This window comes from Protomyctophum bolini (assembly GCF_963924005.1).
Source record: "Protomyctophum bolini genome assembly, chromosome: 20".
Classification (NCBI taxonomy): Eukaryota; Metazoa; Chordata; class Actinopteri; order Myctophiformes; family Myctophidae; genus Protomyctophum; species Protomyctophum bolini.
In genome coordinates, this window is record NC_137881.1 from 21578590 (window position 1) to 21596771 (window position 18182).

At 40.8% G+C, this 18182-nt stretch overlaps 1 protein-coding gene across 2 annotated transcripts in view; it reads left to right on the forward strand.

The window, feature by feature from the left end:
• The first annotated feature begins 515 nt into the window (after nucleotides 1-515).
• adisspb (adipose secreted signaling protein b) overlaps nucleotides 516-18182 on the forward strand; it is an 18720-nt gene continuing 1053 nt past the window's right edge. The window contains exons 1-6 of one of the 2 annotated variants that reach the window (XM_080791838.1): nucleotides 516-584; nucleotides 6829-6937; nucleotides 13076-13254; nucleotides 13925-14063; nucleotides 15541-15666; nucleotides 18146-18182. The exon at nucleotides 18146-18182 is cut by the window's right edge and continues 1053 nt beyond it. In XM_080791838.1, coding sequence (XP_080647964.1) covers nucleotides 6919-6937; nucleotides 13076-13254; nucleotides 13925-14063; nucleotides 15541-15666; nucleotides 18146-18182 — 500 coding nt within the window. In that variant the 5' untranslated portion in view covers nucleotides 516-584; nucleotides 6829-6918. Of the gene's footprint in view, nucleotides 585-1440; nucleotides 1766-6828; nucleotides 6938-13075; nucleotides 13255-13924; nucleotides 14064-15540; nucleotides 15667-18145 lie in introns of those variants that run through there. The other variant, XM_080791837.1, reaches the window with a different exon arrangement.

Sequence of the window (18182 nt, forward strand, 5' to 3'; positions counted from 1 at the left end):
CAGTTAAGTAAAATGTACAGTAAATGTACTACATATACATCATGTACTTAGTTACTTTCCACCACTACTTTGGAGTAGATAGATTGGATATTGTGGAATGGATATGTTTTCTCATGCCAATAAAGCGCTTTGAATTGAATCCTTTGTGTTTAGATGCAGCTACAGAACGAGCTCTGGTCATCTTTACTAAATGTCATGAATTAAAAAATAAAACGTAGCCCAACGTGGGGCTCGAACCCACGACCCTGAGATTAAGAGTCTCATGCTCTACCGACTGAGCTAGCCGGGCCTGTGGATTTACTGCAGGGGGCGGGACATCTGATCATTGGCTGTGTTTCATGCCGATCAAGTTTCTGGGCGTGAAGGAACTACAACAGCACGCTAGCGGCTAGCGCCTCCAGACATTCATTAGTAGAAAATACATTTTCACAGATTAATTTATCTGGTGCTCAACGTGGAGTCTGTGAGGACCCCCTAGCGCTGGTCCATAGCCTTAAGGAGAGCTAGAGGGTCTCCATGTGTCCTTGAGTGAGGTCCAGGGGGTTCCACTGCAGCTAAACCCTCCAACAATCATTACTAGTAAAGTAAGTAAGTAAATAGAAATACAATCTACTCTAGAAAACGTACAATTTAGTTTCACTCGTTGACAAGGATGGTCACATGATCACCGTGAAAGCATACAGTCTCTGTGGCGCAACCGGTTAGCGCGTTCGGCTGTTAACCGAAAGGTTGGTGGTTCGAGTCCACCCAGGGACGAACATGTTTTTCACTCGCGCTCTAATACATACCTTATTTTTTATTTATTTTTAACAAAATGCTGTACCCTCTCCAAGTGTATACTTTCACCATGTTCAACTGTTTTTTGAGGGCCTATGTCCAGCTTTGAGTGTTGTCAATCACCAATCACACACACACACACACACACACACACACACACACACATCATTATAGATATTCCACTGTTACTTTCTTAGCTTATACGCATGTTTCATGATAAATGTTTTTATGTGATGTATTGCTTTTTTGTTCTTGCTTAATGTAAATCGCTCTGGATTAAGAGCGTCTGCTAAATGCCTAAATTCAAGTAAATTGTAAATTGTAAATTGTACACACACGCACACACACACACACACGCGCGCGCGCACACACACACACGCGCACACACACACACACACACACACACACACACACACACAAAGCGGTGCGTAGGAGGGGCCCCCTCAAAAAATACATGTGTGAAAACAACAATAACCTTTATTAGCCCGAAAGCCATTATATTATGTTTTTTTGGGTAATACTAATTTTGACTTATAGATTTCTGAACTCCAATGAAAATAATCGCATCCACCCACAAGGTGGCGCCATTTCACAAAAACCGCATTGAACTGAGGGGGCGTGTTCCGTTCCCAACAGCTTTGATCCACACAGAGCCATATTCAGTTCAACTGAACACAGAGAGAAGAGACAGGACACCGGCCGATCAAATCAACCAATCCGCTCTTTAGGCACATTTAAACAATGTGAAGAAACACCGATAAACTATCATCGATCACATCATATCAACAGATGATTTCAGCACAAGAGGGACTGAGGGAGAAGAGACACGTGATCCAAATGCGGAAATAATAAGTGTGTGAAACAACCCTGTTGACAACCCAAACAACAACTCTACTGTTTTGCTTTTTGTTTAACAAACACGCGTGCACATACACGCCCGTACACACACACGCACGCACGTGGAGGCGACTGGAGCTGCGCAAGAAAGGTAAGCTTCAAAGTTTAATGAATCTGATACATTATATAATAATAATAATACATTATAATATGAGTATGACTGTGACACCATTAACTCAGGGGTCCTCAACCAGTGGTCCATCCTTGAGGGGGATCCAGAAAGATGGTCCCCATGCTAAATGAAGGAGAGTTGTTATACCTAACCAGCAAGTGGACCCTGCTAGAGGTATAACTCAAAAGAGTTAAAGATCTAATAAGGGTCCATTTGGTTACCAACTCCCCATCATCATTTAGCTGGGGGACCACCTGGAACCCCCTCAAGGACCACTGGTGGGACCACTGGTTGAAAAAAGAAATACCGTGTAGTTCAATACTTTATTAACAGTTTGCAACTAGTTCAGAGCCAAAGCACAGTTTACAATAATTGTTCAAAGAAAGAAAGAAAGAAGTCCTCATTGTGGTCAAGCTCATAATATTGTGGTAACATTGTTTATTAATAATTCACAATAGTTTTAATTGTGGAATTTAATAACTCAAACTGTGTCATCTGGACCCCAGGGTGTACCCAAAATGATTGTTGTGAGGTCCACAATTAGCTTAATGTGCAACATTATTTAGTCAGTTGACAGTAAACAAACCTACACTGGCTGTTTAATTCAACGAATTCTTACAAGCCCACAAGTTAATGTGAATTGAGTACTAAGGAAAGGACCCCAATGGAAACACGCTTTCAAGTGCTTTCTTGGGTTTTAAATCCTCTTAGCAGACCTTGTATTGAACTGTACTTTACTGTGCTAATAAAGTAATCAATCAATCAATACTTAGGTTCATCAAGGTTATATTTTTTTCATAATGGTTAGGCCTGTCACAATTATTACATCATCGCCTGATCGCAACTATTTGAGATAATCGTCAATCGTTTCCATGATGAAAAATGTCCATACATTTTCAAACATTTTTCAAAATTTTAAGTAGTAGTATAAGTTCTACGAGCTTACAGTTACAACACATCAATTTGTGACGCTTGTAGATATTATTAATTGTGTGACAATTTATCGTCAACTTAAATTTACGTGTACGTAATCGTGATATCCCTAGAGTTTAAAGGGTTGGTTCACATTTTTGGATTTAAAGCTGTAGGAAATGCCTGCCATGATTAATATTGTGGGTGCCGTTCCGGTCATTTAATGAGGGTCACGCAATTAAAAATAAATTCATCCACAAAACTAGCGTCATTTGTATTTGTAAATTTGACCTATTTTCTACCATATAACACAACTTTCATTGAACTTTGAACCCTCTGTCACGCGAAACTATGTTTTTGACTTTTTGTGTCCAGTATGGCAGTATCACTATACGTATCACTTAAAACATTTATAATACATTCCTCACTTTATAGATCACTTTCCTCCTGACATGGACAAAGGTCGCGCTACAGCACACTGTGTTGTTGACCGTTAAGGCACGTTAATATGTCAATGTATTTGCAGGTTAATTATTATGTCAATGTATTAATAATTCAAAATATGCTCCTCATTGACTTACATTGGCACATCCTACAAATTACAAGTTATCAGATCATCATCATATCATATGTGACCAAATTCGACTGAGGGATTGCCATTGGATTTTTTTGAATTTCCATGTCATATGGAAGCAGGGAATCATAGCTTCAAATTGACATACTGGTTCAGTTTGACCCACCAGGTTTGGAGATATGGCTTATAGAGTAATGTCTTGCAGAAAACAGCGAGTTGAGAAAACAGGCTTGAAAGGTTCACTTCTGTGGTCTCTAACATTACACCTAGCTACATGTTTCATTTATTTATAGTACTCGGCCGACAATCCCTATCTTGTTACATGGACCCCCAGAAGCAAAGATTTTAGTTACTTAAAAAACAATAGGTCTATATTTCTTTTTCACAAAGTGGCACTTATTTTGAATATCCAAAGTATAAAATAATAGTTGATGTAGTTCAAATCTAAAATTCACACAGATGGATTGAAGTAGTTTACAATCTAAAAGGACTCAGATGGATTGAAATGGTTAAATGTCTAGCAGCCAGACAGTGAGCTTTGTTAATGTTCCAATCCGTAAGTTTCAAGTCCTCTTTACCTGAGGATCCGAACCACCTGGGAGACTCAGACCACGCTTAAACGGCTCGCCTTAAAGACTCAATGAATCCCCACACAGGAGAAATGAAGCTTCAGCAGTGCTACTGGTCCTGGACAACTTGTGGAGGGTTAGAAATGGTGTTGCTTTTGTCGACTAAAACTATGACGAAAAAAAACGTTCGACTACCTTTTGTCATTGAAGAACACTAAATACAAACAATATCAAAACTGTGCTATGATGACTAAAACTAAGACTAACTCTAAAACATTTCAGATGACTAAAATATGACTAAAACTAAATGAAGTTGTTTCATTCCAAAGACTAAACTAAAACCAAAATTTGCTGTCAAAATCAACACTAGTTAGAAATGGCATCAAATATATTTCGTCAGCTTCACGTAGTGTTTACTGTAACACATTTGATAAAAGCGTTTCACTTATGAAACTTAGACTTAGATTCAGTATATCCTTTTTCATGCCTTTTGGTCATTTAATTATTATTTCCTATTTGAAAATAGCTAATGTACAAGCCCATCTTGTAGCTATAGTTAGCTTGTAGCCGATCTACAACAAGTGCACAGATCTTGCACTCTCGAGGTCTCAGTGAGCGTGTAAAGATCGGCTAATAAAAACCAAATAAATGTTGAAGAGAGAATGATAAGAATGTGTAATATATAAAGGGCTGCTTGTTGCGAGAGGAATGTGAATTATTGTGTTCACACTGTGAGTGTATTGTTGGTGCTTTAATTATGTGCTTTAAATAATGCTTCATTGTTGTGGATTTTCCTCTCCGGCCACTTGAGCCCTTTCTAACAACCGTGACCTCCGTCTAACCTTCACTTCAACTTAAGGGACCTCACTACACAGAATTAATGCAATGATATTTATTGATGCGTGTATACAGTACAGATATTAAAGACATGAATGTAGTACTATTTATGAATACAATTATGTTTAACAGATGAGTACAATTATGTTTGATATGATAGAAGACTTGGGCCCCATCGCAGGAGGGGAATGGGATCAGATCAGATCCGTCCAGATCAGATCCTCCCTGATGGAAGGCAGGGGTCACTTCAGAAGCTCCGGCCCCGTAGAGTAGATAGATGGGGCCTGCTGCTTGGGCAGTGTCGGGGAGGTGGTGGGTGACCTGAACGGAGAGCACAAGTGAGGCGTCCTTTTAAGCAGTGGTTCCCAACCTTTTTCATGTCAAGGACCCCCAAATTGACACTTGTTAGCCCGCGGACCGCCATTAGAAAATATACCTCCATAAAAGAAGATTTTGCAGTGAATCTCAACCAGTTTAATTTCAAGGACCCCCAGTTTGACATGCATTAGTCTACAGACCCCCATTTAATGGCGTTTCTATTTCTGGGACCCCCGATTTATATTGTAAAATCAATGTTAATGTAACTCTGAGAGTGTACAAATGGAACAAACGGGTCCATTTGGTTCCATTTGTACACTCTCAGAGTTACAGACCCATCAGGGTCCATTTGGTTCCAAACTATCATTTAGCTGGGGACCCCCTGGAACTCCCTCAAGGACCCCTGGGGGTCCCCAGACCCCACTTTGGGAACCACTGCTTTTTAAGGATCACAGACATGAGTTAATCCCATCTGATTGGAGCAGGGCCGAATGGGCTGAATTGTGGGTTCGTAGAACTTTTATTTTCTACTAAGACTAAGCCTTAAAGTAAGCCTGCATACATAATCATCTAATCGCAATCATCAGCGATAATCACAATTATTTTCTCATAATCGTTTCCATGTTGAAAAAATGTCATACTTAAAAAAAGAAAAGCTGAAATAGCTGATCTACAAGCTTATAATGCCTCACAATGTGACGCATTGCTCAGTCAATCAAATCATCGCTATGGGGTAGGGGTACACACAAACACACAACGCTGGGCATAAGAGTGGCTAGCGTCTCTTTGAAGCGGATGGAGGCAGACTTTATAACTTCCGGTTAATTTACTTTTTATCTGTCACCTAGCAACTAGAGAGCTATTCATAGTATAATAATAATTCAAGCACATTGTGTTTTTGAATTACAGTATCATCTCTAAAGGGGGCTAAATACATGTGTGCCTGTCTGGCCTCTCTTAATCTGTGCTCACTACGCAGTCGAGGAAACACAGCTAAACAAGAGGGGATTATTATGATGATGACAACCCCTCAACCACCACACGCACGCACGCACCCACGCAAACCTGGGAGCTGACCGGCAGTGGTGGGGAAAAGTACTCAAATGTTTTACTTAAGTAAAAGTATCAATACTGCAAAATAGATATACCCTGTCGTTAGTAGTAAGTAAAAGTGCAGAATTCTAAATGTACTTGAGTACAGTAAAAGTGCTGTAATTAAAGTACCAAAACTGAAAGTACTCATTATGCAGAATGTCTCATTTCAGAATTTCAAATTTATATATATCTATCCTCTGAGATGTAGTGGAGACTGTGGAGTAGAAGTACTGGGAATTGGAAATACTCAAGTAAAGTACAAATACCTCAAAATTGTACTTAAGTAAGTGTTACACCATTGCTGACCGGTACAACCACAGCACGCTAGTCTGGGTCCTGGGATGACATCATCATCATCGTCTCTTTTGGTTCTCAAGCCGGCCACCGCTGCCCTTTCACTCCTTATAAGGGCTTCCTCTAGAAGTACACCATACTTTATTTAAGTTTTAATTTATTTAAACCACACATCCCTTGTCATATAGTTGTTCCATATTCAACATTTCATGTTTTTGCGTTACAACGTGAGGTCAAATGAATGTGCTTGAATGTGTATGTGGCTTCTATAAATATATTGAACTAATTCAATATATTGAGAACAGCTTTCCAAAACTGTTACTTTCAGTTTTGGACATACGATAATGTTATACAAGAGTTATGAAATATACTATGTTCAATGAATGCAAACAGGTGAGTCTGTCTTCTTCTCTCTGTTTTCACAGTGTTCTCTCTGTTTTCAGGGTGTTCGGTGGCAGGCTTGCTGAGATGACAGGACTGTGACCGTGTCTGTCCGTCCGTGTGTCCGTCCGCGTTGGACGTGTGTCCCTGACATGGCCACTGCAAAGAAGAGTGAGTAGTAATGATGAATATATTACCTGGAATTTATATTTAGAAACATTCTACATCTGACCTAAAAAACCCTCCATATTATAATTGGCTGATGAGGGTCTATATCACTCCAGAGAAACTAAATAAATTTAGTGCAGATATTCCAGATACTTGTATCAGATGTGGTGGGGACAAAGGTACACTTTTCCATTGTCTGTGGGCATGTCCAAGAGTGAAAGAATTCTGGGAAGAAGTGAGGAGGGAGATTCAGAAGATATTGTCGATAGATATTGAGCTTGACCCAAAACTGTTTCTATTGGGTCTTTGCCCACCTGGCCATAAGATTCAGAGTAGCGAACAAAGATTTCTGGATTTATGTTTACTACAAGCCAAAAGGGCTATAGCCTTATCGTGGAAAAAGATAGGCAAACCCAGTATTGCTCAGTGGTTTAGGGAGTTGTCATTGTGTCTTCCTCTGGAAAGAATCACGTATGCTTTGAAGAATAAACAGAAGATGTTCGATAGGATATGGGGAAAGTTTATTCAGTATATTACAGTTAATGACTTGTCTTATTTAATGGGGGAAATTGTTTGATCTTGTTCTCTGCAGCTGTTTGTTTTTGGTCTTGTTTGTTGTTTGACTCTGTTATTGTTGCCATTCGAGTGCCATTATTATTATTATTATGTACGTACTGTATGTTGTTGTTTTGTTTGTTTTTCATTTTGGGTAATTGTATTGTCTGTATTGTGTATTGTTTTGTTTGTTGTATTGTCTATTGGTAAAAAAAAAAAATGCAATAAATATATTGTTAAAAAAAAAAAAAAAAAAACTCCATATATGGAGCTGACCTTTTCTGACATTCCAGATGTTGCCGTGCCCGGCAGCCTGCGAAAACTAGAGTTCTTAACAGGCCCGAAAATTAAGACCCGGCCCTAACTGGGCTGGCCCAGTTCTATATACAGCCTGATAACCAATTCTGGCAGCCAACTCTGTAGCGTGCTGGTCTAATCATTATCACTACTTTTCCAACAACCGCATACTACTTTTCTTTGGCTGACTCAGCCCTGTTCGAGTTGCAACCCGATATACACAGAATAGTAAATCTTCGTCCCGCAAGAAGGGACAGTCACGAGGAGGCCATCTTCATTTACTGGTCCTGAGACACCGGCACCTTTTCCATGCTCGCGAATGTTACACATGACTAGAGGCGAAGCAGAGTAGAACCGGCACCAAGAGCATGGAGGCCACACTCCTTCAGTACCAACTGCGATGGGTTGGCCACACCATCAGGATGCCAGAGGACAGGCTTCCACGCCAACTGCTGTATGGTCAGCTACATCATGGCCAACGATCTGCAGGAGGTCAAAGGAGATATAAGGACCAGCTCAAAACAGCACTGAAGAGGTGTGGAATACAGCACACCCAGCTGGAAAGCTCTGCCTCAGAACAGCCTTTATGGAGGCAGCTTTGCCGTACTGGACTTCAGCGTTTTGAAAAGGAGTGAGGCGAGGGAGAAGAAACGCCAGAAGAAAAAGATGATCACTGAGCCAAGGCCACAACTAATACTGACTTCATATGCCCTCACTGCAATAAACCATGTGGCGCTCGGATTGGACTTCACAGTCACCTCAAAACTCACCAGAAGAAGAAGTAGAAGTCATCATCGGATACGATGGACTACCATAACAAAGCAAGCTGTATTATGTATACAGAACATGCTTCCTAGCCACTCGGGTCAAGCCAGGCCTGGCCATGTGTGTGACCTGCGTGTCACATGACATAATGAGGCTTCTGTGTCCCTCCCCTCCCCCACACACCCCTCTCTCCGCACACCCCTCTCCTCCCACACCCCTCCCCCACATCATCTCATTTGTACCATTCTCCAGTTTAGCAGCACAATCTTCCACACGATGATGATGATGATGATGATGATGTTACATCATGTGAACTCATTACTCTGACCCAGATCTGCAAGGATGTGTAATCTAATCTCTCATTTCATCATCTCACTCTCTGCTCGCCCCAGGTTTGGACGGAGCTGGAGTATAATGTATGTCTGAGACAATTTACAATATAGTCATTTAGAAGACGCTCTTAATCCAGAGCGATTTACAGTAAGCAAGAACAACAGTGTTACAACACATGGTAATTCATCAACCTATCATATAGAACCTATCATCAGTCTAACAGTAGGATATCAACAATGAGTATACACCAGTGATAGTGAAAGTACTCAATTGTTTTACTTAAGTAAAAGTATCAATACTGCAATGTAGAACTACTCCCTTACAAGTAAAAGTCTGGAATTCAAAATGTACTTGAGTAAAAGTACAAAAGTATTGGCATCAAAATGTACTTAAAGTGCCAAAAGTAGAAAGTACTCAGCTATGCGTAATGTCCCATTTCAAGTTTTCAAATGTATAAAAATCTTTTGAAAGCAGCAGATCTACAAGGTCACAATGCGTGAGCTTGTACATTGGCTATTTTCAAATGGCCAAAATGTATATAGGGCTGAAGTGGCTAATGTATGTTTTGTAATAATAATAATCAAAGTAACTAGTAACTAAGTTTTCAAATAAATGTAGTGGAGTATCAGTTGTTCTAGCTTTTCAAAACCTTTAAACTGATTTTCACAAAATTCAACAGGCCCTCACCAATCTCAAACTGCTTTTAAACCCTGGAAAAACAAAATTCATTGTCTTCTCTATAAAACCAAATGGCACTCAAACAAACCTTAACATAACAACTAGTGAAGGGACTCCTATTGAAAGAGTCTCAATCTATAAATATCTGGGCATCTGGTTAGACGACAAACTATCATTTAAAACCTACATTTCACAACTCATCACTAAACTGAAGCCAAAACTAGCATTCCTCTATCGAAACAAAGCTTGCTTCAATTCAAACAATAGGCTGCTGATTCAAAGCACAATGTTATCAGTTATCGACTATGGTTGCGAACGCAGTGAGCACTTAACTATGAGACCTAGCAGATCATGTCTGTGTGTGTGTCTGTCTGTCTGTCTGTCTGTCCGTGTGTCTGTCCCGCTATCCAAATATGGAGTGTGTTGCATCAGCAATCACTCAGCTCCATATATGGGCACAAAAGGGGCCAGGTCCACTCAGCTCCATATATGGGCACAAAAGGGGCACCATATAAGGAGTCCCCAAAGCAGCTACACGTCCAAAACCCAAATATGTACGAGCTGCGTTCGCTTCCCGCGTTTGCGCGTCTTACTCGTGATATCATCTATATGCATGCAGCTCCGTCATCCATCACTAACACCGACACAATCTACCACTCTGCCCTCCGGTTTATAATTGGAGAGGGGTTCCTCACCCATCACTGTAGGTTGTATGAAAAGGTTTATAACTGGAGAGGGGTTCCTCGCCCATCACTGTAGGTTGTATGAAAAGGTTTATAACTGGAGAGGGGTTCCTCGCCCATCACTGTAGGTTGTATGAAAAGGTTTATAACTGGAGAGGGGTTCCTCACCCATCACTGTAGGTTGTATGAAAAGGTTTATAACTGGAGAGGGGTTCCTCACCCATCACTGTAGGTTGTATGAAAAGGTTTATAACTGGAGAGGGGTTCCTCACCCATCACTGTAGGTTGTATGAAAAGGTTGGTTGGCCTTCATTGGCTAAGAGATGAGAACAACACTGCACTTATCTAGAACGCCTTACTTAAATAAATGCCTACATATCTTAGCAGCCTATTACATCCCAAAACTACCTTGTGTTAGAAATCCCCAATGTGAATTCCGAATTGGGTAAAACAGCCTTTCATTACTATGCACCTCACATGTGGAACTGTCTACAATCATTCTTAAAACTGAACAACTTGATTTCACTTGAACGTTTTAAAAGACTTGTAAGGATCCATCTGAGATCTAGCTGTACTTGTTCACTCTGAATTGTTTCTTATCCTGTAATGTATTTGTGTTTATATTGTATGTTATGTGTACTGTAATCAGGGCGTTATTGAAAAAGAGAGCTTGCTCTCAAGTCTCAACTGACTTCCCTGAATAAATAAATGTTAAAGAAAGAAATATCTGTAATGCACGTAAATCGAAGTTCCTCACCCCCACAGGGAGTGCAGTGCCCGGTGTTGAGTTGGATCTCCAACTTCCATCATACCGACTAGTATTATGTAATGTTTAGTCTGATGATAGATGCATTGCCTCGTGATTTCCTTGCTCACTGTAAATCGCTCTGGATTAAGAGCGTCTGATAGCTGTGTAATTAATTATAAGTAGTATAATATAAATAGTAGTATAGTATAAATAGTTATCTAGCATAATGGCCCATACGCAGTAAGTCACACTACATTCTATCTCCTTTTAACTAAATGAAATAATGTGGACCATCTATAAAACAGACAAGTATATGCTGCTCTGAAGAAAGATATTACGCTACTTGAATAAAGAATATGGTCTCTGTTGGGTGAAAACATGTCCAAAACGGTTACATTTCAGGATAGAAATTCAAGAGCTTGTGGATGTGCTACTATTGATGCTTTCCTGTGATGCTGTAGTACAGTGGCTTTTTTCAACCCTTTTCATCTCAAGGTCCATTATTTATTTCTCATTTGAACCACGGACCAACAATGACATTTAGCCCCTCGGGCCCAAAACTAAAGAATATGTTGTCGTTGGATAAGATTTTGTCCACAATTCCATGCTGTGTTGATGTTGGTACCATTAGGAGAGATGACAGGCAAACGTTGATCAAAATAACAATTATTCTACATTCTCTAAATGTGTACAGACTTTGTATAAATTAACTGATGCAGACCAATTTTACCAATTAATTAACTTTTGAGAGTGTAAAGTTGCATTTTCCGCTCTCAAGAGTTAAAGATCTATAAGGGTCCATTTGGTTACTAGCCTCGGAAACCCAGACGTTTTTATTTCCAGGGAGAAAAAAAAGTCTGGGTCCGAGTCCACTTCAATACGGCATAGAGTATCACAAACGTCGATCACTCTCTGCTGATTTCTGATCGTCTGCACCTTTGTTAAATTGACGCACACACGCACACATGTACACACACACACACACTCCTCTCTCTCTCTGTCGCTCTAATTAATTAGTATCATGTCCAGCAGCTGCGCACAGTTTCTGCCGGCGGATCCTGCCGGGAGCTGCCTATGCCATAGAAAGCATAGGTTAGTTCCAGGCTATTTGGTTACTAACTCTCCATCATTTAGCTGGGGTGCACCTGGCTGGAGCCTGGAACCCCCTCAAGGACCACTGGTTGAAAACCACTGCTGTAGTGTGATCAAGTAGGACGTTAATTTACAAACAAAATAATATAGAGGTTTCTGCCCGACAATTACGGTATAAAACTAATATTGGGTTTACAGTAGCGTGATAAATACAGTATATAAAACTAATTTTATTTCTTGGTTAAAAGTATAGTGCTGCACGGTTCTTGCTCAAATGCCAATCTCGATTTATTTTCTTCTTCACAAAATGAGAGCTCATACAGTAGTTGTCTGAATCTAGATCGCAATCTTATTTCAATTAATTGGATTAATTGGTGGATTGCAAGTGAACTGCATTTTTGCACGCTTTCACGCACGCACGCACACACGCGCTCGCACACACACACACACACACACACACACACACAGCACAATCCGTATCCAATCAGAAAGTAGGCAAACAGAACAAGTAGCAGCTCTTTAATGACCTCTATTATTAGAGAGAGAGAGAGAGAGTGTGTGTGTGTGTGTGTGTGCTCATGCGTGTTACGTGCTTGTGTGTTTGTTCACAGATACAATCTTTACTTCAAATACAACACACACACAAACTTGTATTTTAAGACGAGTGGAGTGATAGTAGGGACGGGGGCGGGGCTTTACACTAACACCACTTTACCATGCAGCCTCGACGACCTTCCAGGTTTATGCAAAGGTTAGAATGTAATCTAGATGGCATGTTATTATGTCCACGCCAGATGCCAGGTTCATTTGACCCGGCATCCTGTAGTGCAGTGGGTTCCCAAAGTGGAGTCCGAGGACCCCCAGGGGTCCTTGAGGGAGTTCCAGGATAGTTAGGAACCGAATGGACCCTTATGGGTTCTATAACTCAGAGAGTGTACAAATGGAACCAAATGTTTATTAAATTAATATTTTGCGCACATCGTTCCTCAGGTTCGGCAAAGACAGGGGGTGTTCGTTTCTCAGAGGAGGCCGCTGTCCCCGCCCCCTCCGGCAGTAGCCACGCCCCCTCCGGCAGTAGCCCCACCTCCTCCCACGTTCACTTCGATGAGAAGCTTCACGACTCCATCGTCATGGTAACGCCCGACGGCGACGGAAACTTCCTGGTCAAGGTGAGTTCTTTATTCTATTTAGTTGTGGGCGTGTCTGGCGCTCCTCATCCACTCTCTGAATATATTATAACTAGGCATGTAACGATTCACTCAATTCACCATACGATTCGTATCACGATATGAGGTTCACGATACGATTTTTCACGATATTTTAAACAAAAATATTTCCCAGAGAAATTACCATTCCCCCCCGAGCTTTTTTCACATGTTTTATTTAACTACATTGCAAAAGAAGTAGCATTACTTTTGACAGTGCAGAAACATAATTGCCTTCCTTGATGAGCATCAACGACCATCATCACCTGGGCACAGTCACAGACGCGCACAGCTCCCCTCTACTGCTCTACTACTGAAAGTGACTCTCATTTCTCTCCAAAAGAACTTGAATATAATGGAATATGACTAAAGCTCACATTTCACGCGCTATAACAGGCCCATTCCTGATTCCCATGCCTTCAGGCTTGAGGAGACAAACATAGCTTATTGTGACCCAAGACCTTTGCACCAGAAGATCACACCACCGTGACGTTTTTCTCTCAGATTGAGGTGGATTGAACAACACGCCGATGTTCGGGGCTCAATACTAAGTGAGAGCTATATATTTCTTCTTTATAAATAATCTCTCTCTCTCTCTCACTCTGTGTGTGTCTCGGTGTCTCTCTCCCATCAGGTGGGCTTCTTAAAGACACAGCACAGATACGAGATAGTGTTCGTTCTGCCAGAGGTTCCGTCTCTGGGTAAAGACGTGTGTCCCGCTCCGGTTCCGAGCCCCCACCTCCGGATCACCAACATCTGCCCCGTCCCAGAGGGTAAGACAAACCCCAGCCTCAGGGTGGCGCTATAACACCAGCATCTGTCCCGTCCTAGCTCCCAGAACGGCTGGGCAACTTCCATTGAAATGAATAGCGGTGGGCGGGTCTGGCGCTCCTCATCCGCTCTCTGAATATATTATAACTAGGCATGTAATGATTCACTCAATTCACGATACGATTCGTATCACGATATGAAGTTCACGATACGATTTTCCATGATATTTTAAACAAAAAAATAAAAAAATATTTCCCGGTGAAATTACCATTCCCCCGAGCTTTTTTCCCATTTTTTATTTAACTACATTGCAAAAGAAGTAGCATTACTTTTGACAGTGCAGAAACATAATTGCCTTCCTTGATGAGCATCAACGACCATCATCACCTGGGCACAGTCACAGACACGCATAGCTCCCCTCTACAGTACTCTACTACTGAAAGTGACCTAATTTCTCTCCAGAAGCACTTGAATATAATGGAATATGACTAAAGCTCACATTTCACACGCTATAACAGGCCCATTCCTGATTCCCATGCCTTCAGGCTTGAGGAGACAAACATAGCTTATTGTGTAAAAAAAGAACATTGACCCAAGACCTTTGCACCAGAAGATCACACCACCGTGACGTTTAGATGACCCCTCTGGACCAGTTTAAGTTTATTGGAAAACATTGTTGCATAACAGTATGAGTTATGATGTTTTTTATTGCCCTTCCGTTCAAGAGGACCGCTCTATAAGAACAAACAAAAAACAAAAAAACAAATAGTCAACCATCAAAACACAAAAATTAAGAGGTTTATATTAGTTCTGGTAAAGCTTGTATTCTCTTCTCGGGAGGAACGACATCTGGTGCCTTTTTTGTTTATTTGCACATAAATCTCACCTCATTTAACAAGTAGAAAAAGTGTATGAGTAGTGTGTGGGTCTCTCTCTCTCTCTCTCTCGTGCATGACTCACAGGTTGACTAGTGCAACATTAGACCAGTCACATTAGTATTTAACGTATGAATAAATAAACGTACTAATGCAACACAACAGACCACCAGTCACCTTTTTATTTAAAATATGAATAAATCCATCCATTAATCTTCAACCGCTTATCCGAAGTTGGGTCGCGGCTCTACCAGAGAGCTCCAGCCTTCCCTCTCCAGAGCAACATTAGTTAACTTCATCCTGGAGGATCCCGAGGCCTTCCACGGCCAGTGCGTCGATGTAATCCCTCCATCTCATCCTTGGTCTGCCCCGGGGTCTCCTCCCAGTGGGACGGATGAACACATAAACATACTAATGCCACACAACAGACCAGTCACATTTGTATTTAAAAGATGAATATACGAAACGTACCACTGCAACACAACAGACGAGTCTGATTTCGCAACAGTTTATTCAGTTAATTTGTGAATGTCATTTTCCTTCTTACTGACAAAAGATTTCAGTAAATTAATCTCTCTCTCTCTCTCTCTCTCTCTCTCTCCAGGAGGTCATAAGGTTACGTGTGACTTCTTGGCTCAACAGGAAGGAGTTCTGTGCGAGGAGGCGCTGCTCCTCAGCGAGACCGACGACGAGGTCAGCGTCAGGGTCAAAGTTCACGCCCGGGTCATGGGTGAGATGACTCATTATTATTATTATTATTGCTCTCTAGTCTCAACTCTCGATCTCGAATATTGTCCTTCTACTTTTATGTCCTGACGGCGCCACTGGGAGGGGGGGTTACAATTTAAGGACTTTTAAGACCTTTTCCAATCCAATCAACTTTATTTATTAAGCACATTTAAAACAACAAGTGCTGTACACAAAAAATACTAAAATACCAAGGGGCGAAAACAACAATACATAAAACATGGCAGTGGAAACAGCAACTCTTCTCAGCATGTTCGAACACCAGGGAGTACAAGTGAGTTTTCAGACGTGATTTAAACACAGGCAAGGTTTGAGAAGCTCTAACATGAGCTGGAAGTTCATTCCACAGTGTGTGTGGGCGCTACAATGGAAAATGACCTATCCCCCCGGGATTTCAGCTTTGAGTTGGGGATCTTAAGAAGTGACTGGTCAGTCGTCCTCAGGACCCTTATTAATTATTTGGGAGCTGCAAGTTCCGATATATACATTGGTGCCAAAATCCATTTACAGACTTAAAAACAAATATTAAAATCTTAAACTGGATCCTGTAGCGAAATTGTCAAATGATAAAGAAAGAGGCGACAATTGTGAAATAGCCCATCTAGATGTGATTCCGTGATGCCCGTGATTCCTTTTGTGTGTGTGTCAAACCAGTGTGAATTTTGTTGATTAAGACAGACACAAAAAGACTAAAGGCCTATTCATACAGTTTTAGTTCATAAGGTGACCACCGTTTGGTTAGTAATAACACAGAGATGTGTTTGGGTGAGCGGTGAGTCTCTTACCACAGCGGCTCAGTGACGTCATGTTGCAGTTTTAGTAAACACAGATGTGTTGGGGTGAGCCTCACCTTCACCCCTGCCCACTTTGACAGGCTGGAATGGCGCCTTACAGCATCTTGCAATGGGTCTGGTCTACAAGATTCGCTACACCACCAAGTTACCCATGTACCTGTGTAAATACTTCCTTAATGTCAACGAAGTCCACACCCAGTTCAACAAACCACACATCTCTTAATGTTTTGATTAATTGAAAATGGTGGGCCCTATTGTAAACAAGCATAATGCTTAAAGTTTATGGTGTCGTCCACTCACAGTTAACAGTTTTTGTATTGAGTTGTATTTGAAATGTACTGTAATTCTGCAAACTGTTAATAAATCAATCAATGAGCGGTGAGTCGCTTACCACTGCAGCTCAGTGACGTCATGTTGAAGTTTTAGTAAAAAGGGTATCTTTGAAAAACTAAGAAAAGGTCCCGCACACTGTCGCACGCTTACCAAAATGTTGCTCTTTATTAGGGCGACGTTTCGGTCGATTAGACCTTCATCAGGACAGACAATAGTTTTAGTAAAAACAGAGAGATGTGTTGGGGTGAGCGGTGAGTCGCTTACTGTACCACCGTGGCTCAGTGACGCCATGGTGTAGTTTTCGGTGGTCACCTTATCACCTAAAACTGGAGTCTGAATAGGCCTTAAGATTTTGATATTTAGTCGACCAAGACTAGACTAATGGTGTGTTTGCTGTTAAAATGTACACTGCGTCAAACGAAGGTGTTTATATTGGTGAAAATGTGCTGTGTGGACTCCCTTCTGTTCTATTGTTTAGTGCTCAGAAAGTGTTGTTTTCATCTCAGCTGAAATTCATCATGAATGTTTTTTTTTTTATTAAACAGCTGTTGGGTTTTCAGTCAATGCTACTGCTTGTTTATACACTCACTGCCAAACGTAACATGCCGTTACTGCCACCTGCTGGCCACATTGTGCAACTATATGCTGCATTCACCTTACAAACGTTCTTGTTACTATGAAATAACAAAAAAAATAGAAAAAGCTAAAATTAGATGAGATATACTTTAGATATTTCTAGCTGGTTAAAACAAGAAGTTGTTTTGTTAAAATGTATATTATAATAATAATCATTGCTATAGTGTTTGTTCAGTAATAGTGTTGAAAATATCTATATAGAGTGTCTGTTGTTCAGTAACAGTGTTACATATCTACAGTATATAGAGTGTCTGTTGTTCAGTAGCAGTGTTAAATATCTATATAGTGTCTGTTGTTCAGTAGCAGTGTTAAATATCTATATAGAGTGTCTGTTGTTCAGTAGCAGTAGTCTCCCCGTCTCCAACTCTTTGATAAAACATAAAATACATTTTCAGCTTTTCATTTTGCTTGTTCTGGCAGTGAATTAGAGCCTGTTGTTTGTTTAAGCAGATGGAGTGTGTGTGCGCGTGCGTGCGTGTGCGCGTGCGTGTGTGCATCTGTGATGGATCATCACAATGTTAATCTCCTTCCTTACTAGGGACTTTGTGAAAATTACATGTCACGATTTTTGTGGCAAAAATGTGTGATTAATGATATTTGCTATATGTATGTTGTCGATTATTATACATGTACAAACACTCACCTTCTCTGTCTGTCTGTCTGTCTGTCTGTCTGTCTGTCCGTCCATCCATCCTATAGATCGTCATCATGGAACTCCCATGTTGTTAGAGGGAGT